Here is a 26,296-nt window from a genome sequence, read left to right on the forward strand (position 1 = left end):
CAGCCCGATTCGTAACCACTACGCTACCAGTTATAATAATAGGTAGCATTTATTAAGCCCTTTCCACATGCCTGGTACAACTGAGTCAGTTCTGATTCATAGCGACCCTGCAAATGACTTCCAAGGAGCGGCTAGTAAGTTTGAATTGCCAAGCCTGTAGTTCAAAACTGACCTTGCAATCCAGTGCTTTATCTTACAGCACCACAACTTTGAGGTAGGAACTATTAATACCATCCCTTTCCAGACAAAGCAACTAAGGCTCACAGCTGGTAAATAGTTTCAGGATTCAAATACAAAGCCATTCATACAAAACCTGTGCTCTACTGCCTCCCCACTGCTAGTGTTTCATACAAGTACTGGTTGCACACCTCTGCCGACAGGTGACTCCTGACACAGAGGCAGCTTGCTCTACCTCTGAATGGCTTTGGCACGTAGTTGACATTTACAAGGTCTCCCCAGTCTAGGCACATCTTCTGATGGTTTGTACTGTGTGACTGTACTCTCTGGCCATAGCTCACTGGAGCAGAGGGGAACAGCTGACCCCTGCTCAACCCACCAGATCCCCTTTTCTAGGAAGCTGAATCCATAGTCTAAGGGAAGCTTGCTATTTGCAATTACCATAGCAATTATCTTTTAATTCCATTTTTATCATAGACTTTTCAAAGTCCCTTGTATTACCTCTGGGTTACCTAGATAGATATTCCTTCTGGCTGCCAATCCCCATGTTAAATCCCCTCTGTTGAAAAGACCCAGTGTTTGTCTCAGCAAAACTGATGGGAGTCATGGCAGGGTGGACCTCCTTCCACCTTGTATAGATCAGTGCAGAAATTCTGGCTGCACAGAGAGAACAAAACAAGGCATAAAGAGGCACAAGATAGGGTCAGGTAGTCTCAGAAAAAATAGCAGTGTTGTTGCCCAGGCTTAAATGACACTTGATTGCTGGACACAAGGCCTCTGCAGACCTCAAAGCCCTATAAAGTCCCTATAGTCCATTCTTTTTCTTGTTTGAGAGGATGATGGCTGGGCCTTGATTATCACAGACCAAAACCCATATTCCTCTGTCTGTCTTATAATAGCCAGGGCCAAAGCACATTACAACGCTCCTCTACCCAACAGAGCACAAGATGCTTTAAGACAATGGTTCTCCATTTCTACTGCAAATCTATCTATGTTTGCTCCTGTTTAACAGACCCAGAAGGTCCCTGGAAGCTCCAAGGTCAGAACGCAGCTCTTTGTCCAGGCTGGATTCTCTGAGTTCTCAGGGTATGGTAGATGCTAGTTCTCAGGGTAGGGTACTTGGTGGGGGCAGGACAAACCTCATTTATTCTCCCCTCTTATTCTTCCCCCACCTGTACCCCGGGCAAATATTTGTCTGTTTTTAATTCATATGTTATTGCCTTCTTCCAGAATGCACGTAAATAAATTCATACACAATAGAGGCTTTTGACTCTGGCTTCTTGTTCCTGGCATCTGAGATTCATACACACTCTAGTATAAATCAGTAATTCTTTTTCATTGCTGAGTTGGACACCAACGTATGGCTGTGTCACAGTCCTATTCATTCACAGGAGGAGGGGCATTTAGGGGATTCTAGGTTTGGGCCATTCCAAATGAGGCTGCTGCAATTGCTTGTGTAGAACATAATTCTGAGCATAATTTTCATGGCTCTTGGATAACACTTAGGATGGTATTTTATATGTTGGGTTGTATCTTACATTTATGTTTCACTTGATAAGCAATTGACACATTTTATCTTTATGTGTCACCTTCCTCTTTGCATTTCCACCAGCAATGTGTGATTGGTACAGTTGCTCCCCATCTTCACTATACTTGCTACAGTAAGTTGTTTTTGATTTAGTCATTCTGATGGGTTGTTGTTGTTGTTGTTAAGTGCCGTCGAGTCGGTTCCGACCCATAGCGACCCTGTACAGGGTTTCCGTGGGCAGTGTTAAAATGATGTGATTTTCGTTTGTATTTAAGGATTAATGATGTTAAACATCTATGTATCTTCTTTGGTGAGGTGTGTTCAAAGCCTTTGCTCATTTTTTAGTCTTTTTTTTTTTTTTTTCCTTTCTTTCTCATTTTGTATTAAGATTTCTTTAAATCTTCTGGTTATGAGTCCTTTATCGGATAGGTGATTTGCAAATATTTTCTTCCAGTCTGAGATTTTCTATTCATTCCCTCAAAGATGATACTTCTTACATTTTGAGTCAGGGTGTAAATCAGACAGTACATTTCCCCTCCTTGGTTTTGCATCACGATGGGAATACAATTCAAACTCCTTCTCTATCCTACCAATGTTGCCAGGCCCAGGTGCCACCTGCCTCCCTGCACCACGGTGCTTCAGCTGTTTCTGGGCCTGGCCTCCCAGCAATAGTCCTAACTCATGCCAGCAGAAGGGTCTTTTCAATCACAATGTCTGCCACCTACTCTCGACAAGTGGCCCCTTAATTATGCAAGCCTCTCCGAGAGGACCCTCCTTAACCACACCAAGGAGTGCTCACCTCACCCCATCACACACTGTCCTCTGGTGGTCTTCGTTTCCAAAGCCACTAGGGGAGAATGTCCACCAGCACCTCTAGAATACAGATCCCAAGGGTGCTTCTCTGTCTTGTTCATCATTTGTCTTTTCAGTCCCTAGAGCAGTGCCTGCACCTAGTAGGCCCACACTACACATGCCTAGTTCCCCTTCACATTCAGGCCGCTCTTAAGAGTGCCCTATCCTACCTCCTACCTCTACAGAGCAGGAAGCCCCAGACTCAGAGTTGGAGCAATTCTCCAGTGCCTCTCAGCTCAAAAGCACTTGTGCCTGCAAACCCTAGCTTTCCTGAGTCCTGTGACCTTAGACATAGAGTGAAGGTGTCAACAAGGGCAGAAAGTTTGTCTGGGTCCTGCCTGAACCCCCACATATCATCACACATGCCCTTTCTACTCAAGCAGGTTCCCCAGCATAATGACTATGAAAACTTCAATGCTTAAAAATCCCTTCTCTCAAAAAATCAGGAAAATTGCTATTCACGTTACTTAATGAAAACCGTTATTTGCATAGATTTTGCGTTGCTACAACACTTCCACATTTAAATGGTCTGTAATTAAAATCATTAATTGCAGAAAATAGGGGCTCGTTAAGGCTATAATTTAGTGAGGTTCTTGGTATTTGAGGATCTGACTTAAAGGTTAATGGGGTTACTCAGGAAATGACTAGCTTGCACACCCATTCCGGGCTTGGATACCATCTGTGTGCAGCCCTGGGTGGGTAGAACCAAGGGGACCTCCACTGCCCAGCTTCCAATACCTCTGAATGAATAAGGAAGAATTACTGCACACTGGTGCCCATGAAGCTGGAAAGGCAGCATCAGGAAACTCTGGGGGAAACATCTTCACACCAATCTCATCTTTCTCTTGGTCTCCAGGACAATGTAGGGAGATGAGATAAGGACTGAGAAAGCTCAAAGTTTAAGTAGATCATAGCTTATATGTGCTAATAAGGAGCTCTGGTGGCACTGTGGATTAGGCATTGGGCTGCTAACTGCAAGATCAGTAGTTCAAACTCACCTGCTGACTCTGAGGAGAACGAAGAGGCGTTACGCCCCATAAAGATTTACACCATCTTGGAAGCCCTATATAGAATTGCTATGAGTTGGAATCAACTCAGTGGCAGTGAGTTTGGGGTTATGTACTAATAAGTTTAAATAGAAGTTCCTGGGTGGCACATGGCTGCTAATCAAAAGGTTAGTGGTGTGAGTCCATCCAGAAGTGCCTTAGAATACAGGCCTGGTGATCTACTTCTGAAAAAATCATCCCACGAAAACCGTCTGGAGCATACACACATGGGATCAGCAGAAGTTTTTGTTTTGTTTTGTTCAATGTGTTTACAGGAAGCCTGCAGAGTTGGGCTGTAAGAAGCCTCCTTTGTCAGATGACTTAAGAGTCTGCCAAGCAGGTAAGGTAGGCCCAGGGACTGCACCTGGAAAGGGGAAGGGGCACAGGCAGTGTGGAGTGAGGAAGCTATTTGCATGGCCTGCAGATCAGGCACCTGATACTTGATACTTTGGTCCAGTGAGGGGACAGGTGGTTGTTCCTCTTATATGCTCAGCAGTGCCCTTGTGGAAAGAGAAGTAGGCTTGGATCCATAACTCCATCCCACAGAGTGACAAGGGGTGAGGGTAGTGTGAGCAGTTCATAAACATAAGGACTCAGGAACCTGGAGCAGCTGTCCAAAGGGTGAAAAGAAACAGGCTTTCCAGGGAACCACTGGGTGCCCTTCATGGTCAGAGACCCACCCCTGGCATAAGGGCCTATGTGGTGGCAAAGCCTTGACTGTCTGTGGTGGACCCACCCTCAGAACCTCCTCTAGGCAATGGGTACCACTAGCTGTGCAGCACCGTGAGGTGGGGGTCTACCCTACCACACACGACAGGCCGTGCCCCTGAACCAAGGTGTCAGGTGGCATCACGACTCTGCCTGGCTGCCTTAGTCTCAAGATACTTAGAGGCAGGGTGGGGAACTGGTGAGCATAATATGGGAGAAATAGCATCGGAACCTGTCTAACTTCAGAGGGATAGTAACCAGAATCAGCCCAAAGCTAATTCCCATGAGATGGAGGTCAGACATACTTCCTTTCTCCAAACTTTTTACCAATTCTGATACCTGCCATCCCTCCCACAGAACTCTTCTCTTTTGAGTTGATAATCCACTCCAGTGACCACACAGAACTCACAGACCAGACTCACAGTTAAGTGCTTTATTAAAAAAGCAGCAACGTACAGCCTGAGATCAGAATCAGGCAGCTTGTAGGCAAAATCTCTTGAGTGTAGGACAGCTCTCTCTGTGCCTCTCAGCTACACAAACAAGTAGGCCCTTCTCTGCCACACAGGTCTCCTCTCAGTTCCTTCAAAACAAGTTCCTCTTTGCCCTGCCACCTCTATTGCCACTGGTTCTGCCACTAGGCCCCTTATGGGCTTCCTTCTAGCTTCAGTGTTGCAGTCATTGACCCATGTTACAGCTCTTTCAGAAGGTTTCTTGCCTCTTTTCTCTCTCACTTCTTTCTCTTCCTTTCTTCTGTCTGCTTATTCCTGTTGCATCTCTTTCTGCTTCTTTCTTCCTGAAAAACCTCTGTGGGGCTGGCTGCTTATATACACAACTCCTTGTCAATTTCATGGCAGGGCTCCTTCAGTGTAGGCAGAGGGCACAAACTGACCAATCAATAGGTCACAGACATTTCATCTGTATAGTACGCTATAGATACTTGATTTGCATAGTCTATATTCACTAATTTCCATACTGTAATGACCAATCCCTGGAGTCCTGGTGTGGTGCTGTGGGTTAATGCGCCAGACTGCAAAGCCGTTTGAACTGCAAGGTTGGCGGTTCAAGCTCACCAGCGTCTCCTTTGAAACCCTAAACAGGGTCACTATGGGTAGGAACTGACTTAATGGCATTTAAAAAAAATAATAATAAAAAAATGGACCAATTCTTGCAATGTACATACCAATCCTACGACAGATTGCAGTCTAGCACCAGACAAAAAGTATCAAGCTAAGTTGTTTTCGGCTTACTAAGATTAACAAATCCTCTGAGGGAGATAACTTGGGCAAAGGTAACTCCTTAGGGCTTAGGGGGGAAAATCTCTCAAGCTGTTTTTTTCAAAGAACCAAGGCAAAAGGCCACCGAAAGTCTCTCAGTTCACCACCATGAGTCAGGTAATCCGGATGAGGGGTGGGTGTGCTTCTGGGGGTGTGGTAGGCATTAGGGTATTGACAGATATCAGCTCTCCTCTCTTTCCAGGTACTGGACCACTACTGGGTGGGACTACTTTATTTTAAATCAGGCACAACCACATGACTTGCTTTGTCCAATAAAACATGAGAATAGGAGAGGTGTGGCATTCCACATGGAAGTTGTAAGAGTTGGTACACCATCCACCCCAGCTCTTGTCCTTCTGCCATGGTGACCTTCCATTAGCCCAGGTGATTGAGAATAACTAAATCTTCATTGATTTGAGATGCAGTGATCTAGAGGAGGCTTGTTACAGCAGTAAAACCAAACCCATACCCTAATTGGTGGCAGTGATGTTCTCAGTACATTTCAGTGTATCTATCTATATAAGTCCTGGTGTGGTGCTGTGGGTAGATGCATAGGACTGCAAGGTTGAAACTCACCAGCTGCTCCTTAGAAACTCATTCAGGGTTGCTATGAGTCAGAGCTGACTTGACAGCACTAACCACAACAACAGCTGTATACTTGTATGGTGGTGGCTGTGTGCCGTGGAGTCGGTTCCGACCCACAGCAACCCTGTACAGAGTTTCTGAGGCTGTAAATCTTTACGGGAGCAGAAAGCCTCAACTTTCTCCCGCAGAACCGCTGGTAGTTTCAAACTACTGACCTTGCGGTTCGCAGCCCAATTCGTAACCACTACGCTACCAGAGCTCCTTGTATACTTGTATATATCTGTATAAATAAGGCCAATTTGTGGTGTACATTAATTCCTTCTTGTTGCCCTTTCATAAGGAGCTGCTATCCTAAAGGCTGATGGTTCAAACACACCAGCTGCTCTGCAGGAGAAAGACCATGTGCTTTCTTGAAGATTTACAGCCCTGGAGACACTATGGGGGCAATTCTGCTCTGTCCCAAAGGGTCACCAAGAATCCACTCAGTTATCAACAGCTGTGGTCTCTAACTATCCCACCCAGTCATGCCTCCGATGATTTCCCAGAAAGGAAACCTACTGCTATAGAGCAACCCAGTACCTAGCACCAGTTACTCCAGCCCTCCCCTCTTCCTGTTTGTATGCACTGGTGTTGTTGCTGTTGTTAAATGCTGTCTAGTCAGTTCCAACTCATAGTGAACCTGTATAAGGTTTCCGAGGAGGCTGGTGGGTTTGAACTGCTGACCTTGAGGTTCAAACCAACTTTGCAGTCTAGTGCTTTATCCTACAGCACCACACCAGAACTCCATGCACTAAAATCCTTTATACTGACCTAGAGTTTATCATACATCAGCTCACTTGCAGTTTGTTGTTGACTGTCCCACGTGCAGTCCCTGTGTGACCCTATGTTGAAGGTACCAAGATTTTCTCTCTGGGAGCCATGAGTACTGGCCTTCCTCCAGTTTACTATGCTACATACCACAGACCATTCACGACACCCACAGACCACTTTGGGTCACATTTAAGACGATGTGCAGTATTTCTGTGGATATGTTTCTGGGGTACTTTGTTTCGGTTTGATATTTCATTCTGTGTGTGTTGTTATTCTGTGCGTATGTTGTGTTCATCTACCAATGATCTTTTTGTGTGTACATAAGCGTGGTAGACACTATGTATATAGAAGTTCCCTTTGTGGGTGTGATGCTACTCTCCATGTACAACTTACATGTGATTTTTCTGTGCATGCTACAAGAATTTCTTGCCAAATTCAGCAGGTGAGAAGGCAGGAACCCCTGGAGACAGCTCCTGGCCCTCAGAAAACCAGTAACAGGTGAGAAGGGACCTCCTGGGGAAGTCCAGGGGAATGATTGCAGGTTTCCTGTGCCCTTCCTGTGCACCTGTGGTTAGGTGCCAACCAGACATCCATAGCCCTTGCTTGAATGGCTTTCCTGGCAAAGCTGGAGGCCTCAGACCCAGCTTCTGGCCCCACATAATCCCAGGACCCAGCCACAAGCCACAGAGGCTACCTGCCACAAAACCAACCTCAGGTGAGTGCCATCATGCAGCAGAGGTGGGGAACCAAATCCCTTGGAGGGACAAGGACCCATCACATAAGCACCTCAAACAGAGGCCTCCTGTTCTGACTCCCACTGCAGGGACCAGCCTACCATGGTCTGCGTTTCTTGAGATGACATCCCACGCCAGTCAAGAGGGCCAGCCACAGGCTCAAACCACAAGCACAAGTCTCACTCGTTGCTGCTATCCCAAACAGTGCTGGTGCCCAGCCAAAGATTCCTATCCAGGCTTAATCTCGAACATTCTGGATGTAATGGGGGAACCCAACAAACAGGACACTCACCTGCAGCTCAGTCTGAAAGAAGAACTTCTGTGGGCACTGTGAGCAGTCGTAGATCTTGTCTTCTTGCCCGTGCACAGCAAAGATATGCTGCTGCAACTTGTTGGCCTGGACAAAGACTGGACATGGGGACACAGTCGTTAGGGCCCACACTCTGGCTGCCCAGCCCTCCCCACATTGCCAGACACAGCCTGGACATGGTCATCAGGGCCCAACCCTTCCAAGATAGCTGATAAGTAGGGGCTCAGTCAGCAAACAGGGAGCAACTAAGAGCACTCCTAGCAACTACTAGAGGGGCTCTGGAGTCTGCCACTTAGTGGCTGTGCAACCTTGGATAAGTAGCTTAAACTTTCTGTGCTTCCGTTTCGTCATCTGAAAATGGAATCATTAAAATGAGCCCTCACTAGGTGCATGCCATCTTTCTTCTGTGGAACAGCTCTGGTGGGTTTGAACCTCTGACTTTGCAGTCAGCAGACCAATGCTTAACTCACTATGCTATCAAGTCATATTAGGTGGCTGGGAGGATCAAGTGGGTTAATACTTGTAAAAGTATTTAAAAGATGGTCTGGCACATAATTAACCTAATGAATATTAAATCAATCCTGACTCATGGCTACCCCAGGTGTGTCAGAGCAAAACTGAGCTCCACAGGGCTTTTAAGGGCTGCTTCTTTGGAAAATGATCACTAGGCTTTACTTCTGAGGTGCCTCTGGGTGAACTTGAACTGCCAATCATTCGATTGGCAGTTGAGTGCATTAACCATTTACACGGGCACCCAGGGACTAGCTGCCAATATCATGATCACCATCATCACTTTCCAGATACTTTCCACTTGGGAGCTCCTTGAATTCAGCAAAGGTCTGTAAGGCAGGCATTGTGGCTAACCCACTTTACAGAAAGGAAAACTGAGGCACCAAGAGTGTTAAATACTCATGTAAGGTTCTGAGACTTGAGTTAAAGAAGCTTAGTGCAGTGTCCGCTACCTGAAGGTGCTCAGGACACAGATTCCTATTTTGATTGTTGAAGTTGCTGTCCGCGTCCACAGACCCCATGAAGGGCCCAGTGTCCTGGATTGGCAGATCTGGCAGCTGGGACTCCTTAGTGCCAGCCCCTACACCCACACAGGATTTGATGCTAACAGACGGGTGGGGAAGAGGCACCAGGGGGTTCCAGGACTCTTGGGAGTCCCAGACGCTCCCTCTCCTGCCCTGGCTTCATCGTGGCAGGAGTACAGCCATCCAGGTCCTGGGCTCAGGCAGGAGACAGCCCAGCCCGAAGCAGCTGTGTGCCTGGGAGGTGAGTACTACTCCCCAGGGTGGGCTTCCTGCCTCGGCAGACAGCAGATGTCAGGGAAGCATGGGAAGGCCAGACTCCCCGAGCACACCGACTGCCATCTGGGTGACAGGAGGGGGCCGCAGACCCCTGAGACTTGCCTCGGGCCAGGACAGTCACTTGCCTGGGCGGTCAGCCAGTCTCGGGGTAGGGAATAGGGAGCTGGCCAGCAGGTCTTGCCCCCTTCTGCCTGGAATAAACTGGGATGCGGTGTGGAGACAGGGAGCTGGGCAACTGTGTCCAGGCTAGGAGTTAGGAGAGGACCAGGAGGCATTTGCAGGGGCTGGACAGAGCTTCACGAAGTAAACATAGAGAGGCTGAGGCCAGACCAGAGAAGCATGGCCAGCTGTATTGTACAGAGAGAGGAGGGCCAGGGAGCACTGACATGGAGCCAGCTCTGCATGGTGGTGAGAGGCCATGGGTCTGCTGATCCCGATGGGGTGTGCCTGGGCCCTGTCCCTCTCCCTTCACCCACCTCTGCTGGGTTCAGGCCTGGGCACCTTACCTGTGAAGCACACAGGGCATTTGAAGGTGCCCCCCATGCCCTCGAAGCTGTGCTCGATGAGGTGGCAGAGGAGTTTGGCTGGGGAGTCGAACGTCTGGTTGCACAGCTTACACTCGTGGTTGATGCCTTCCTCTGTAACAGAACCCATGATTGGTTAATGACTCTGTACCCCACAACCTCCAATAGGAGCCCATGAGGTCCCCAGGGTTACCCCAGTGCCAGCATCCCCTGGATCCCCATAGCCACTGAAGACTTAAAGCTCTGACTCTGGAAGGCAGGATTTGCTATGATTTCTCCCACCAAAAGGTATATAACTGTGTTAAAGAGCTCTCAACAAGATGGATCTCAGTCCATGTCACTGTGGCGTGGGTCCAGGACTTTAGCTCTAACTTAGAGGGCATCTGTGACTCAGTAGCAGGACCCTCACTCTCCATGGCAAGACGCGAGGTGTGATTCTTGGTCAAGGCCCCTCAAGTGCAGCCCCACTTGTCAGTCAGTGGTGGCTTTTGTGTGCCGAAAGGTATCAGCTGAGATTCATACTGAGATGAATGAGGAAGAAAGGCCTGATGATCAACTTCCAAATTAAGTCAATGAAAATCCTACGGATCCCAATGGTATGATCTGTAACTGAGCACAGGATAGTGCCAGACTGGCAGCATTTGGTTCCATTGTGCATGGGGTGCATGGGGGTGACTCAATGGCAGCTAACAACAACACATGTTGGCACTTTGAGCTGGGGATTCTGCTGGGAATTAAGCAGATAATGTCCTTATCCACATTCTAGTGGTAGGATGCTACATAATAAAGAAAACTGGTCCACACCTAATACTAGGTCAGGGGGTGATGAAGCGTGCTGGGAGGAGGGTGGACTCACATAAGACCAGCTAGAGGAATCGCCAGGGCCCACGTGACTACAGTCCAGAAGGTGGACCTAAGGAAGAGGCATGGTTGGGGAAGTACCAGTGGTACCCAGGCAGGGTCTTGCTAGCCACGGGAGCACTTTAGGAGTTTATTCTGTGTGTGACGGGCAGCCACTCGAAGGTAGCTAAGCAAGGCAGCAACATGCACTTTCCTTTTTTAAAAAGATGGCCTGCCCAGTGGATTATGGACAATGGACAAAGTGTCCCTCTCTTGTTTCCAGATCAAAACAATGTTTCATCTTCCCACTTGGGCATTCTGACCCCAAAACTTCAAAGGCACCAGGGAACATTTGAAGGCCCGTGTCATACCCATGCAAGGCAGCATAGAGCTAGGGGTGGTGCTCTCACTGGAATCAAGTTATGGGTTCAAATCCTGACCCTACCCTTGCTGGAGGACCCTAAATACAAGGACAGCCTGTGTCCCTAGCTCAAGGGCATGGAGGATTGGCTATACTGGACCTGTAACCATGCGGCCTCGTGGTCAGTGTGGGTGGAGGGAATGGCCTGGCTCGACTGCCACATCGCCTGGGACAAAGATTCTGTGTGATCCTGGACAAGCGACGTAACCTCTTTGTGCCTCAGTTTCCTTGTTTCTAAAACATTCAGTAACAGTCTTTCTCTATTAGCCGATGCGAGAATTCAATGTGTTAACAGATGCAAAAAGGATTTTGAACAGACCCTGGCAAACAGCAAGTGCTCAATTAGTGTTTTTGGCCAGTCAAGCCTACATTATCTGGGGCAGTCAAGGACACGGGCTTCCCCTCAGTTCCCCCAGGAAACCAGTCTCACAAAAGGCACCAGGTGCTCCGATTCACCCTCAAAGGCAAGAATTAGGCAGCAGAGGGGCCCTGCCGGTGGCAAGTCATGAACACAGATGGGCTGAGGCTCCTCATGAGTCCCTGGGTCCCCAGGCCCTGGCAGGGGCTGGCAGGGACAGCAGGCACTCCCTTGGCCCTGCCATCTCCATGCCCCGGGGCATCACACTGAAATGGTGCACACACGTGTGTGCGCAGGTGGGCCTGCCCCACATAGCCCACTGGCTGGAATCTACCGGGTGTTTGTCACGCCCCTGGAGCCCTGGCAACTAGGCCACATGCACCCGACAGAGACTGAAGCAGAGCTTCCATTTATACTCCTGGAAAAGGGATTTATTGACAAGGTTTGGGACACGGGGCGGGCTCCGCGTACTCCTTGCAGGCCCACGCATGCCCTCTACTTCCCTTGGGGAGCCTCTGATCATAATTAGAGATGGCCTACAGTGTGGGGACTGCCCCAGAGAGACCCCTCATGCACACACACCACCTATGGTGGGTTCAATGAGTGACAAAGTGAACAGGACACCACCGTTACATTCGACACTGCTTCCTAGCCAAGTGTGGGTACTGTGGACGTTAATGAGGCAGAGAGCTGTGGAAACGAACAGGAGATAATGTCACAATAACTTATGACAGATATGTTACCATTGTTGTTGCTAGGTGCCACAGAATTGATTCCAACTCACAGCAACCCCACATGCTTCATCGGGTTTTCTTAGGGTCATCTTTAAGGGGGTAGACCACCAGGTCTTTCTACCGCAGAGTTGCTGGGTAAGATTAAAAACACCAACCTTTAGGTTAGTAGGTGAGTTATAACAGTTTGAGCCATGTCCTTTATGTTTGAGCCTCAGCACCTACCCTGTTTGCTGGCAAAAGTGCATTTATCAGAAGCAGGTTCAGGAATGTCAGTCAGGGTGGTGCTCTGAGCAGGCTATAAAACCATCCCCACTTGTGTGTATGCATACCACCTGCACACCACCTCCAGGTAGCCTGCCCTGATCCTGCCTGAGCACACTGCTGCCCGCCTTGCACACAGCAGTCCTGGCTCCAAATGGACTCATCTCAGCACAACGTGTGAGTATTTTTGATCCCAGCAGCTGGGCCGTGACACAGACAAGGCTGCCTTCTACAAGCTCCAAAGCTTTCCAGCCTGGTGTTAACCCACAAAAGGGTCTTGGGAAACACCCTCGGAGGAGAGATACCCACTCAACCACTGGGCTGAGAATGGAGATGTGCCCATCCGACATACAAACGACCAGAGGACAAAGAAGGCTCCTACAACTTATAAATCAGAGAAATCATGTCTGACAATCACTTTCCCTTCTCCGAGTGCCAAGTAATTCATCAGCTGGTCACCCGATTCCACGCCCCGTGCCCACGCTCATAAATACGTGCACAGCCAGGCAGCAGCAGAACCTAAACGGCTGCCACCAAAGCCAATCACAGCCCCAAACTAGTGTCAACGTGAGGTTCCAGGATAATGAGATCAAGAGCCCCACCCCAAGTGACTCCAAAATGAAAAGGAGACAGGGAGTGTAAAGGAGCTAAAAGTAGAAGTGGGGTGAAAAATCAGGCAGCCTAGAGGGAAGCCCATAGATCTGGGGAGTGCTCCCCCTCAAGACCAGTCCTTTTGATTTGCAAATCTCCTTTCTGAATGAAGAGGCCTGCTCCTACAGGAGGGGGCTCCCCTGGGCGCCCATTATGAGCACCTCTGCCTATGAAACCATCCTGGAAGGAGGGGGAGGGGCTGCCCTAGTTAGTGCTAGGAACACTCCTTGGTGTGCCTGTGACCCACTGTGAGTGTGCCCATGGATATTGATAGAACCAGCCGCAACCATCACTCTTGTCCCGCTGGCGCTGACAGCCGCTCATTGCGTCCCGAGGCGCAGGGTCCGCAGATAGCGGCACCCTCCGAGAATAACTTTCCTGAATTATATAAGATTACAGGGCGCTTGGCCGACACCTTGGAGCAGAATGACAAAGCTGTCTGGGAGCTGGCGGATTTGGTGAGTTAAGATGCACACTGACTTCCCCTCCTTTCTATTCTGGTTTTTATATACATATATAGCACTTGACAGGCTTCCATAAGAGAGACCCCCGTAACTCAAGTGAATTATGCAGCCTCACTCATTTGTAAGGTGAAATGCAGATTTCTCTCACTCACTGCACCAGCTCTTGTCTCCCAGTCCCCAGAAGTTGGGGCTGGCTGGCACGGGGAAATCTACTGATTTATTATGATTAAAAAAATAGAAATAAATAAAAACCCAAACTGCCAAACAAACAATGAGCAAGCACGAAAATCCCAGAGTCCCTCTGCCTCTCTTTTTAGCCTGAGCACAGGAATAATAAGTGTTAATTTTACACTTCATTTCTCCAAAAAATAATAGGATGTGCTTTTGCTTAAAACCAAGTCAGCCTGCTGAAACCTTTCAGGCTGAAACTGTGTCAGCCCAAAAGAGGAGCAGAGGGCTTTGTGGAAGAGCATCGTGCCGAGATGATAGCTCCCTGTAATGTCCTCGGTACCGACTTTTGTCTCCAAAAGCATTTGATCCCTGGCAGACACATACTTATTTCCATACGGGTCTTCGGGGAAGCCAGAAGGAGAGAGAGCTGATTATCAGAATCCTGAAGGTGAAGCTCAGGTGGGCCCCGCTGATGTCAAAGGCAGGCCTGAGCACACATTCTGAGGCCATAATTTGCTGCCCAGGAGGGAGGAGCAGCAGGCTGCAAGGGGAGCGGGCAGGGCATTGTTCTTGGGCTCTGCTGTATTGAGTGTGGCCCACTCCGCCATACTGGAACCCAGTTAGGGCGCCCAACCAGGGAGGGTTGTCATGAATGCACAGACACCTCTAGGATAGAACCAGCAACTGGGCATTGTACTACTGTTGCCTAATTAGCCACTTCAATTCAGAAAGCAGAAATTAAGGGCAGGAAAGTTAAAACCAGAAACCCCTGGGCATGAGACCCAGTTCCATCAGTCACTCGCTCTGTGTACTTGAGTGTGTTAACTCAACCTCTCTGAGCATCATGTTCTTCTATGACATGGAGAAAGAGGCAGCCAAGCAGGTTCCTTCTGCCCCAGGCCATCAACACTTGCTGCCCACCTTCTCAACACTTCATCCATGTCTGCTCAAATGACCATCCCCAGAGAGGTCCTACCGGATAATGCCTCCATCCTCTCTAGGGCCTAGTTGCTAGTATGAGTTTCTATAGCATCGACCGACTCATACTCACGACGACCCCATGAGAGAGAAACTACTCCATAAGGAAGACTGCCAGGCCTGTCTTCCTAGGCACCTCGAGGTGGGTTCAAACTGCCACCTTTTGGCTAGTAGTTGGGCATTTGAGCCAGCCATCCTTCATAGCATTAATTCCTACCTTGCATAGTACAGAGCTGATTCTTTAGCTAACCGATACACAGAGTAATGTATGCTTTCTGGGGACTATTTTGTTGATTTCTGTATTACCCATGCTTTATGCTAGGGCCTAGCATAAAGTAGGTACTCAGTATATATCAAATAAATATATGATAATGTAAGGCACTTAGTAAGGAGCTCTGGTAGCGTAGTGGTTACGAATTGGGACGTGAACCTCAAGGTCAGCAGTTTGAAACTACCAGCTGTTCCGGGGGAGAAAGATGAGGCTTTCTGTTACAGCAAGATTTCCAGCCTCAGAAACCCTACAGAGGGTTGCTATGAGTTAGAACTGACTTCACGGCACACCACCACCAAGGCACAATGTCTTGACCACAGAGGAAAACTGGTAAATGTGAGTTGTTATATGCCAGGGTCTCCCCAAGTCACCCCATTGCAGGATGCTATAACCATCCTTCATCCTCAGTAGTTTGTATTTGGAAGACTACTCCAAGTGTGTGTGTGGAGGGTCAAGGAGCTTCCTCAACTGATCAGAAAGGAAGTGGGCACTTAGGGAGGAGGGGCCCCTGCCAGAGGTGTGGCAGAGCTGGTGGAGACCCCCAATAGCCTTCTCTGGCTCCAGAAAATACAAGACAAGTCCAAGCCTTGAGGCCTGGAACCAGCAAGTCCCTTCTACTCCTTTGTCATCCATAAAATGCAAGTGAGGAGGAGGGAAGACAGATTCACCCTGTGATCCTGGTGGATCCCCTTGCTAGCTCCAGCCTGTGCTGGCGGGAGGGGTCGGAATATTCCCTCAGTGAGGGGAGCATGTAGACCCCTTGTCTACCAGTATGTAGAGTCTGCTGGGCAGAGCTGGACTCCTCTGCTACTAGCTCTGACTTAATTCCACAGCACCACTGCCCGGCCCCCAAACTGCATGCAGAGATCTGGAAGGAGGCTAGAGAGTGAGGGTAATGACCCAGGAAAGCCCTCTGACAGCACCCCAACAATTAAGCAGAGCAAGTGAGAACAGCAAGTAGAGGACAGAAACTCTGTGCTTTGCTCCCTATAAGGAGCAGAGATGCTCTGGACAGAAGGGAAGAGGGAAGGTCATAATATGGAGGTGCCAGACGGGGTTGTTTAGCAATTGATTCTTCACAAGGAAATGGATCAAGCCAGGATTGGGGGTGACATTTGGCTGAGCATTGACAAAGTTCCAAGACAAATGAGGTGAGGTAGAGTCTATCATCAGAGGCCAGGCAAGAACTGGAAAGCGTTTGGGTGGAGGCAGGAGCTGATCTTGGGATCCCCTCTGTCTACAAAGGAGCTTGGGAATCTGGTTGTCATGAATCTGTGTTTTCAGAGCCAGCATATTGACTTTACCAAGACTGCATGTTCCCGATCTGGAAAAAAAGGTGGAAAGTCATCTTCTTCTTAAGTTTTTTTTTTTTTTTTTCTCCTCACACTTTACAGAAGATTGAGAAATCACTGACTACCAGTGTGAGATTTACTATTATTCCGATTGGGGAGAAGATGATATGGAGTGTCTTTGGAGGGGCTGTTGTAGACTCTAGGGGGTAGCTAATGGTCTCCAAAGCCATCCATATCACCGCTGCCCCCAACTCTCAGTGCTAGTGTGCTCTGGGCTGATGGACCCCTCCTCACTCAAGATAGCCCAGCCTTTGCTTGAAGGCACGTCCCCTACCTCTGCCCCCATTCGGGGCACACATTTTCCTAATTATTCCTGAAGGATGGACTGTGCCCTTCCTCCTCTCCCTGGGGGCGTCTTTCCAGGCCTTTCTGGCCAGGAGGGACCAAGCTCATGGTCCCCCGCGTTTCAGAAAGGCTTATAAATGAGCTGTAGCAGCCTGAACTGGGGCCCCGTGGGGGACCCAGAGCCTCTTCAAAACAGAGGCCTGACAATTAGGCAGTCTGAGTTTTGAAAGGCATGGGATAGATGGCGTGGACAGTAAAAATATCACCTGGGGAGCTGGGTGTAGTCCTCCGAGGGTTGCCTGAGGTCAGTTGTCATGGCAACGGAGAATGAGCTCAACCTTGTAACTGACCCTTATCTTTTTTTGATCTGTGGGCCACTTGGGGCCAAGGCTTGAAATCAACTGGAAAATAATCCAGTCACATATCAGAAAGAAAACTATTTATACTTATTCACCTAGGTGACCACCAGCATCCCCCTCTGACCACATCAACACGACATACCCATGTCACATGCCCAAATGTAGGCTACAGGGCAGCAGGAGCAAGGGAACATGCTGAATTCCCACCCTGGAGCAAGATATAGTTATTCCTATGTGTGAGCAAGTGGGACCGGACCCTCACCCTGGCCGGTCACTTCATTCTGGTGGACAGAGCTGGGTCCTTCCTCTTGCAACCAACAAGCACGCACTTGAAGTCCACCAAAGAAATGTGATTCTCAGCTATCCTATCGCTGGCCAACGTTCTTTCTACTACCCATACTGTGGACAGATTCAAAACCTTTCTTACAGCTGAGGCTCACTGTAGCTTCCCACACTGACATTCCACATCAGTTAACTCTCCCACATCCCTGATGCTAAAAGCATCTTATTCCTTGGTGGTTCTTCTCCTTGCTCCTCTCTCATAAACTCAGTGGAACATTTGTGGAGATATCAGCTTCACTCAGGCGCATGTAACCCACACCCCAAGCATTGGCCTGCCCTTCCTAGAGTGCCTACAAGGAAGTTCCTGCCCTAAAAGACCCCAGTGTGCCAAGATCCTCAAAGTCTTGCTCAGACTGGATGGGATTGGTGATGAAGAAGTCAGCGGTCCCATGTTGCCAGAGACCCAGCCAATGAGGGCCTCCCTGCTAACTTCTCAAGACAGCTGGTAAGACCCACACCTCAGCGATCTGAACAGATCACCTTTAGCCTTCAGGTTATCTTTGTCAAAAGAAAACTCACAAACCAGACTCTGGATGTATAACCCACAGAGTGCAAATAACGACCAGAGCTAGAGAACACACGAGGGACGCTTGGGTCCTCACTGAGACCTCTGAAGTAGGGAAAGAGAAGTCTTAGAGTTCTGAAGACTTTTGAACGTGAGACTTCTGGGGCTCAACACATCCTGCCAAAGAAGATATCCAATAACCTTCCTCACACACAACCTTACTGCAAAGGACTGAGGCACAATTGCTGTAGAAAATGGCCCCAAGACCTCCTCTGAGGATTCACTTGTTGTTGTTGTTGTTAAGTGCCATCGAGTCGGGTCCGACCCATAGCGACCCTGTACAGGGTTTCCGAGGGTCACTAGGCAAAGCAAAATAACTTATACACCAAGTACCTACTAATATATAGCACCCATCTTCAGACTTAAGTTTTCGACAAGGCAATTCCTTAGAACTCCAATGTGTTAATTAATAATCCTCAGATTAACAGCTTCTAATAATATACAATTAACATGACAGGCAGACTGCAAAACCCTCATTGTCATCGACCGGGCCAGGGACGCATGAATTACCCCTGCTTCCACTGCAAGGATTTTCCCTGCTGGTGACAGTTTTACCCAACCAAGATAAATTTTTTTTGGGGGGGTTCTGTTTTTTTCAAATGAGCAATGGTGGTGCATCCAAAATCCAGACAGCTACCCATGTGTACAACACACACCCACAGAATGCAAGCAGGCAACATTTTTCGAAGTTCTCCATCCAAGCAGACACATGCTTGTCCTCACTGTTACTAATACAGCATGAATACTCAGCAATGAACTTGGAAACTGAAATTACTGAGTAAAAGTCCCCTTTGAATATGTTTATGGGACACTGGGTATCAGCACCCCTAGGTAAAGATCTATGGTAACTAGAAAATGATGACGGAATTTTACTGGAAAGTATGCATCCTCAGTATGTCCAGGATACAACCTGGCAGTTATTGGCCTCATGGGACTATTTAAGAGGAAATTAATTAAAATGAAATAAAATTTCTCAGAGTAGTCACATTTCAAGTGCTCAACAGTGAATGTGGCTAAGGGTGACTGATCCAAATAGCACAGAAGAGGCCCACCATCCCAGAAAGTTCTACTGGGCAGCACTGTGCTAGACTGTATGCAAACATGTGGACACTGGCTTTCCCTGTCTTGTTCAACATTGCAATCCTGAGCCAGCAGCAATGTGTCAGTCCCTAACTCATGGCAACCCCATGCACAACAGAATAATACGCTGCCTAGTCCTGGGCCATCCTTAAGATAGGATGCAGATCAGATCATTGTAATGCACAGGGTTGGCAAGTTTTCAGATGTAGATTGCCAGGCCTTTCTTCCTAGTCTTAGTTTGGAAGCTCCTCTGAAATCTGTACGCCATTAAGTGATGTCGAGTTAGTTCTGACTCATATCGACCTTTATAGGGTTTCTAAGGAGCGGCTGGTGGGCTTGAACTGCCAATCTTGCAATTAGTAGCCCAGTGCTTATCCTACAGTGCCACACATCCACTGACAGACGGGGTGGCAGCTGTACTGGCTCAGAATCAAACATGGGTCTCCTGTATGAAGGCTACTAAATCTATAACAGAATACCAATGCTTCATCTGCACATTCCAAACCCAACACAGTCAAATTGACTCTGACTCATTGTGTCCCTGTAACAGAGCGTGTAAGTGCCCCCTGAGGTTTCCAAGGCTGCAAATCTCTACAGAAGCAGACTATCACATCTTTCCCCCTCAGAAAAATGCTCAAACAGACAACCTTTCAGTTACAGCAGTCAAGCACTTAACCACTGCACCAGCATGGCCCCTTTCCATTTGGCACACAGCAAGTGCTTAATAAATGTTTACTGAATTGTGGTGAGTGTGTGTGTTTCAAAATGGCATAAGGGCTACCTCATTCCAGTGAACTTGTTCCCGCTGCTTGTTATCGCCCTGTATGGGAAACTGTTTAGATGTGAATGCATGTAACCGTCACCTTACACTTTACTCGGGCATAAAAGAGTACAGTGGGCACAGAATTGTTCAAGAGTAATGCTGAAGGATGTTACCCAAAGTAATGGCACTTGGGACTATGACGTAGATCCGCAGCATCTATAAGTCCAGCCTGCCATTGAGCCCCTTTCTCACTGAGAAACACCACCGTGTGCGCAAGCAGGTCATTTACCCCTGCCCCTTGTGAGTGGGCTTGTCAGGGAAGTAACTGTGGACACAGTGGTGTGTGTGGCTTCTTCATCCTGCTTCTGCAGGCGGCACCTCAAAGAGCCAGGTTTTTACTGTGACCTGAGTAAAATTAAAATCGAGGCTAAAATTGGAGATCCAAATGCAACATGGAATAAATGAATAAATTCAAATCAATGATACTTCCTTCAAAGCAATCACATGATTCCAGTGATAATACTAGTACTGAGCTGACACTGGGGGAGCAGTTTCTCAGTTCAGCTGGAAAGTCACATGAGATAGAGCAAGGCTTACAGTCACTGTACAAATGGCCCGCGAGCCTGTGCCTTTCCTCCTCCAAGGTCTGTGCCTAGTGGGACTCTCCATTCCTCTCCCCAGAAAGTCCCGCTTCTGGAGGGTACGCAGAGTGCTGCTGCTGCTTTCGGTTCCTCCTCCAGCAGACCAGGATAAATGAGGCCCATTGGATCCCCCAGCCCAGCCCATCTGTCAGTTTGTTGTACTGCGGTGGCTTGCGTGTTGCTGGGGTGCTGGAAGCCATGCCACCAGTGTTTCAAATACCACCAGAGAGAGTCACCCGTGGTGGGCAAGTTTACTTAGAGCTCCCAGACTAAGGAGAAAGGCCTGGAGATCTTCCTTCACAAATTAGCCAATGGAAACTTGATGGATCACTATAGGACACTGTCCTACTTAGTTCACTTTGGACACATCAGGAAGATCAGTCACTGGAGAAGAACAGCTCGTTTGGGGTAGAGGGCCAGGGAGGGCAAGGAAGACCCTTGGAGATGTGTTGGCACAATAGCTGCAAGGATGGGGTAGTGATTGTAAGGTCAATGCAGGGCCAGACAATGTTTCGCTCTGTGACACAAAAGTCACCAGGAGTCACAGTTGATTGGACAACAGCTATCCAGCCCTCCCTCCCTCCCTCCCACTTTCCCTCCTTCCATATACTCAGCTACTCACCTACCCACACACACCTTCCTCAAACTTGTACTAAACTAAGCATTCACTTGTTGATTTGTTCAGCTCCCCAGATTGAGTTTTCAGCACGATTTGGGTCCAGCAGCCACAGACCAGGTGGATGGCCTACCACCTCTAGGTAGCTTGATCCCATAGTCAGCCTTCCTATCCACCTCCTGACAGTGCCCCCACCTGCCTGGCAGACCCCTGAAGCCTAAAGTCTGGACTGCTCCCACCAATAGCCCCAGGAGATAGTACTAACTGACAGCTGATAGCAGCCACCTCCCCATTCCCAGAGAATGGGGACAGGGCAGTGTGATCCGGGAGGAGGCTGAGGAGAGGGGGTGGCTCAGCGAGCGGAACAGCTGCCATTAGCTGTGATGAGATGCAAGCCACTCCAGGCCCACGCACCACACTGAGCAGGATGTCCTTCTGAATAGCTCTGCCTGGCGTCCTGCTTCCCCCTTCTTGGAAAAGACATCTCATAGCTACAGAGATATCTTCATGTAAATGACATCTACCTCATAGCAGATCATCATTGGCTCTCTACCCTCCTAGCCCCACTCCACCATGCCTACGGCATATCTCCAGAGTCCATGCAGCACACACTGACCCACGGATCTTCCCAGGCTCTGTGACCATCACTGTACTCTCTTGCTCAAAAACCTGCTGTGGCTCCCTGTTATACATTGGATTGTGTCTCCCCAAAAGCTCCTAACCTCTAGTATCTGGAAATAGGATCTTTGAAGATGATGTCAGTAAATTAACATGATGTCATATGGACCAGGATGGGCCCTAATCCAATCTGAGTAGTGAAAGAGGAGAAAAGACACAGACAGACAGAGGAAGGGCACTATGTGGAGAAAGACGAATTTACAAGCTGAGGCAGACTGGAGCTACCCGAAGTTGCTATGATGCTGGTTTCAATCAAGCTTCTAGTCAAAGACGGATTCTGAAAATCATCCAACATTAATCCTACAGAACACAATGGTCTGACCCACACCCATCATGGGAATGGTTCTTGACTGGGGTCAGGTTGAATGAGGAACTGACAACCATTACCAGAGTCTGGGAGAAACAAGATATTTCCCTGTGGACTTCCAAGGAACCATGACCCAGCTGACAAGTTAATTTGGACTCCTAGTCTCCACGATGGAGACAGTCAATTCTCATTTTTATAAAGCCACCAAGTATTGATATTTGATTAGAGCAGCGCTGGTGGCTTCATTCTTCTGCCACAGGGCCCACCTAACTTTTGCTCACCTAGCCGTGCAGCCCACCCACAGCCCCTCCTGCCCAGTGGCTTCCTTACCCTCAGGACCTGCTCATGTCAGCCTTCCCTTGGTATTCCTTGCCACAAAGTTCCAAGAGTTACACCAGAACTGACCCTTCTCTCTACTTAAGCCAACTCAAGTTTTTATCATTTGTAACCCTACCAGGTCTGCCTGGTAAAGTCTTTGAGGACAAAGATCCGTTCTTTTACTTATCTGGTACTTCTAATGTTGTTATTGTTAAGTGTTGTTGAGTCTGTTCTGAGTCATAGAGAACCTGTATAGGGCTTCCAAGGAGCAGATGGTGGGTTTGAACCACTGACCTTGTGGTTCACAGTCTAGTGCTGATCCTACAGTGCCATGCCAGGAGCCCACAAGACTGGACAAGCACATGCTAATAGTCTGGTTGATTAATAGACTCACCCCATGACCCACCTTGCCCCCTCTACATGTCTCTGGGTACTGACTCCAGGACATTCAGGCCTGAGACTCCAGTGCTCATCAATTTCCCAGACTTGTGGCCCTGGGGCTGCAGGCACTGCTCCTGCATTCTGGGTCACTGAGCCCACGCCCAGAATGATGCTGTCCTCCTCAGCGCTGCACCCACTGAACCCAGCACCTGCTGCAGGGGGCCCAAACAGGACCTGGAATCACACTGTTCAGGCTCACATCTTTGCTCCTGCCACCCTTGGGGTCTTGTACAAGTAGCCACTGTTCCTAGACGTGAAGTGGGGACTACCATAGTGCCTGCATCCTAGGACTATTGTGAAGAGGAATAAGGTGAAAAATGTTAGTTGCTGTTGCTGTCATCATCAGTAACTCTGTCAGGCACTGCTTGAGGCACTGGGGTAATAGCCACCAATGAGATACTCCCAAGTTGCTCAGAGTGAGGAATCTAAGAGGCTGTGCTACAGAACTGAATGTGCAGTGCATGGTGGTACAGCCATCCAGAATCCCAGCCCCACCCGTCATAACCAAAGCAAGCCCTTTAAGACCCGTGGGGGGCGGGCAGCAGAGCTTTTTGAATCCCAAGACTACACCTCTTCCCAATTTGCCCTAAAATGCTCAGCCCTTCTCTCTAAGCCTGAGAGTCCCCCAGGGCACTCCTGGGGCCCAGCACAGTGTCTCAGTAAATGCTGCTCAGTGACTACAGGGGAAGAAACAAACAACAGTACTTGTCCACAGCCCGTGGACCAGAGACAAAACACCTTACACCTTCTCCACAAGGAGAGTGTGTCACTTTAACGAAGTGGAATTAAGTAGGGAAAAACAAATCCAGGCATTCAATGCAATCCAATTTCAGTTAGGAAAAAAATGGTGGGGGGTGTAGTGAGAATGACTGTATTTGTGGGTGTGCTTATTGAAATTTCTGGAAGGACATGCACAAAGATGGTAACAAGGGCCTCTCTGGATGCACAACATATTTCCCTTGTTTTCTGCTTGGTTGTACTTGTTGGCTTTCCTGTAATAAGCATAGATAGTTTTCATAATGAAACAGAAATCAATAAAAGCTTCTATTTAAATAAAAAGGGGGGGGGGATTTCCTGAGTATGAAGGAAACCCCTTCCTATCACACATGGTGGTGGGGGAAAATATCTCCACAGCCCCACTGAACTCTGCTCTCAGAACGTCTGTGACTCCGGATTTCAAGGCAGCAAAGATATCCCTCTCAGATGGCCTCTTGCAGACCTGCTTTCTGGTCCCTGCTGGGCCCTGCTGGTGTCATACCTGTCAAGTGGAATGGGCTCTACTTGGGCAGATCACCTCCTTGTGCCTCAATCTCGCATCTGAAAAATGAGACTACAGCTGTGCTTAATCCTTGGTTTGTAACAGAGATGGAGTGGCACACACATTTCTACATTCAGAATGCACAGGGTCAATGCTCTTATGCGCATTGCTGAAGATGCTCTTTTGGAAACTGTCTAGGCACCATGTCTCAGGAGCCAGCACAAGGTATGAGTGGTGCAGCTGGGGGGGTGGGGGGAGATTGAAGAGGTGTATGGGGCGGAGGCAAGGGAAGAGGATGTGAGAGTCAAGGAAATGGGGGAGAGGAGGTGATGGTCCAAGTGAATTAGAGATGTCAGGGTTGGGGGACTCATGACCTTTTTGTAAGGAGGCATTTGTATGGCAGCCCAAAACCAGTCAGACACTTAGCAACCACCACCTCTGGCTGTGTGTATGAGGGGCCACCCTGGGGGAGAGGGCAACTCAAAAGACAGTCCAGATCTGTGCCCTCCTCCCGACTGGAGATGACAAGTTCTGGGGACTGGAGGAGCTACGTCAGAGGAAACTTAGCAAGGAGACTGATAAGAGGAACAGCTGGGCTCAGGGACCCTATGGTCACACCCTTTGGAGAGCCCGGCAAGGAGTCCTCCCCTGCACCCCTGCAGTCTTTAAATGAGTTCTGCATGGTCCTCAACAGAGGCTGGGGTCCACCGCTGCCCCTTTCCATCCTGCCAGCTTCCAAAGAGATGGCAGAAAGTGATCCAAAGATCCAATATTTGTATTTTGAATGTTAATTTGACATAGAGGAGTGGGCATGGGGGAGTGTTTATAATCAGCACTCCAATAAACCCACAAATGACGCCAGTATTTTATAAGCTTGTTAGAAACAAATCACTCCCTCAGCTTATATTTACTTACTGATGAATCATAAACGGGCTCAATACACAAAGAGTAAATCCAAAAAGAATGTCTTTCTTCAGTCCCATCTTCAGCAACAATGCTGGGAGCCAGGCCTAACTGCGCTCACCCCCAGTGCCCCGCTCCCCGGAAGTCTCCCCAGAGGTGGCCATTCTTGGCCCCTGCCTGCACCCACCCCATTGGGTTGGCATAATCTGAGACTCAATGGAGCTTCAGAGGCAGCTCTGTCCTTCTGCTGCCACAGGAGTCCTCTGCAGAGCAGATCCAACCCAGCTAATTTGCATAATGATGAAGCCCTCCAGTGCGGGCTGGGTCTTTAGAGGGTTGGGAAGAAATATGCCCTGTCCTTTGGAGAAGCACAGGGAGGGCTTGGTGTAGGCTCGGGAAGCAGGGCGGCAAGGACAGCTATGCTCAACACCCTGAGAAGGGACGACCCAAGGCTACAGCAGGAAGGAGGGTCAAAGAGCCAGTAACAGACTAAGGTTACAAATGACGGCTACTTAAGACAAACGGACAAGTCTGGAACCTCTCTACATCTGTCTCCTGCTCTACAAAATGAGGCTGCTGGGAGGTCCCGAGGTAAAGCACTGATGTCAGTCATTATGACAGTTAATTTCCAGTAATAGTATTATTGTAGTTATGGATCCCTGTTAGTGCAGCAGCTAAGCACTCAGCTGTTAACCAAAGAGCTGGCGGTTCGAATTCCTTGTCCGCAGCTGCATGGGAGAAAGATGAGGCAGTCTGCTTCTGTAAAGATTTACCATAGAAACCCTATTCTGTCCTATAAGGTTACTGTGGATTAGAATCAACTCGATGGCATTGAATGGTTTGGGAATTAGTTTATTAATATTCATACTACATTAATATATAATTAAAGGAGTCCTTGAGTACAAATGATCAATGTGTTTGGCTGCTAGTGAAAAGGCTGGACAGCAAGTCCACTAGTGGGGCACTAGAATAGAGGCCTGGTGATCCACTTTGGAAAAGTCAGTCACTGAAAACTCTGGGGAGCACAATTCTACAGGGGGTCACCAGGAACTGGAATTGACTCCACACAACTGGTGATTGGTTATTATAAACCTAGCATTATTATTCTCATCTCTGCTTATTTGGCCTGCCCATCTGTCCATCCATTTTTTTACTCAGCAACTGAGTTAGGTGGTGCAGGAGACTCAAGGGTGAGTCAGACCCAGAGCATACCTTTAGGAGTTCTGCAGGGACAGGTGAGGATGGGGCTTACCCTTGAGGTAGTGCCTAGAAAGGGGAAGAAGGAGCTACTGGAGGGCTCTCACACTCTACTTCCTAATCTAGGTGTGTTTGTTTTTTGGAAATTCATTTAAGTCATACACTGACAATGCGTGTATTTTAC

The 26,296-nt window shown here is 48.5% G+C and overlaps 1 protein-coding gene across 1 annotated transcript in view; it reads right to left on the reverse strand.

The window, feature by feature from the left end:
* The window catches only part of ZNF423 (zinc finger protein 423), a 311,738-nt gene that overhangs the window by 33,553 nt on the left and 251,889 nt on the right, over window positions 1–26,296 (reverse strand). The window contains exons 4-5 of the mRNA XM_006874383.1: window positions 9,841–9,972; window positions 8,007–8,122 (exon numbers count right to left, since the gene is read on the reverse strand). Coding sequence (XP_006874445.1) covers window positions 8,007–8,122; window positions 9,841–9,972 — 248 coding nt within the window. The remainder of the gene's footprint in view (window positions 1–8,006; window positions 8,123–9,840; window positions 9,973–26,296) is intronic.

This window comes from Chrysochloris asiatica, unplaced genomic scaffold (genome assembly GCF_000296735.1).
Source record: "Chrysochloris asiatica unplaced genomic scaffold, ChrAsi1.0 scaffold00273, whole genome shotgun sequence".
In the NCBI taxonomy this organism is placed as follows: Eukaryota; Metazoa; Chordata; class Mammalia; order Afrosoricida; family Chrysochloridae; genus Chrysochloris; species Chrysochloris asiatica.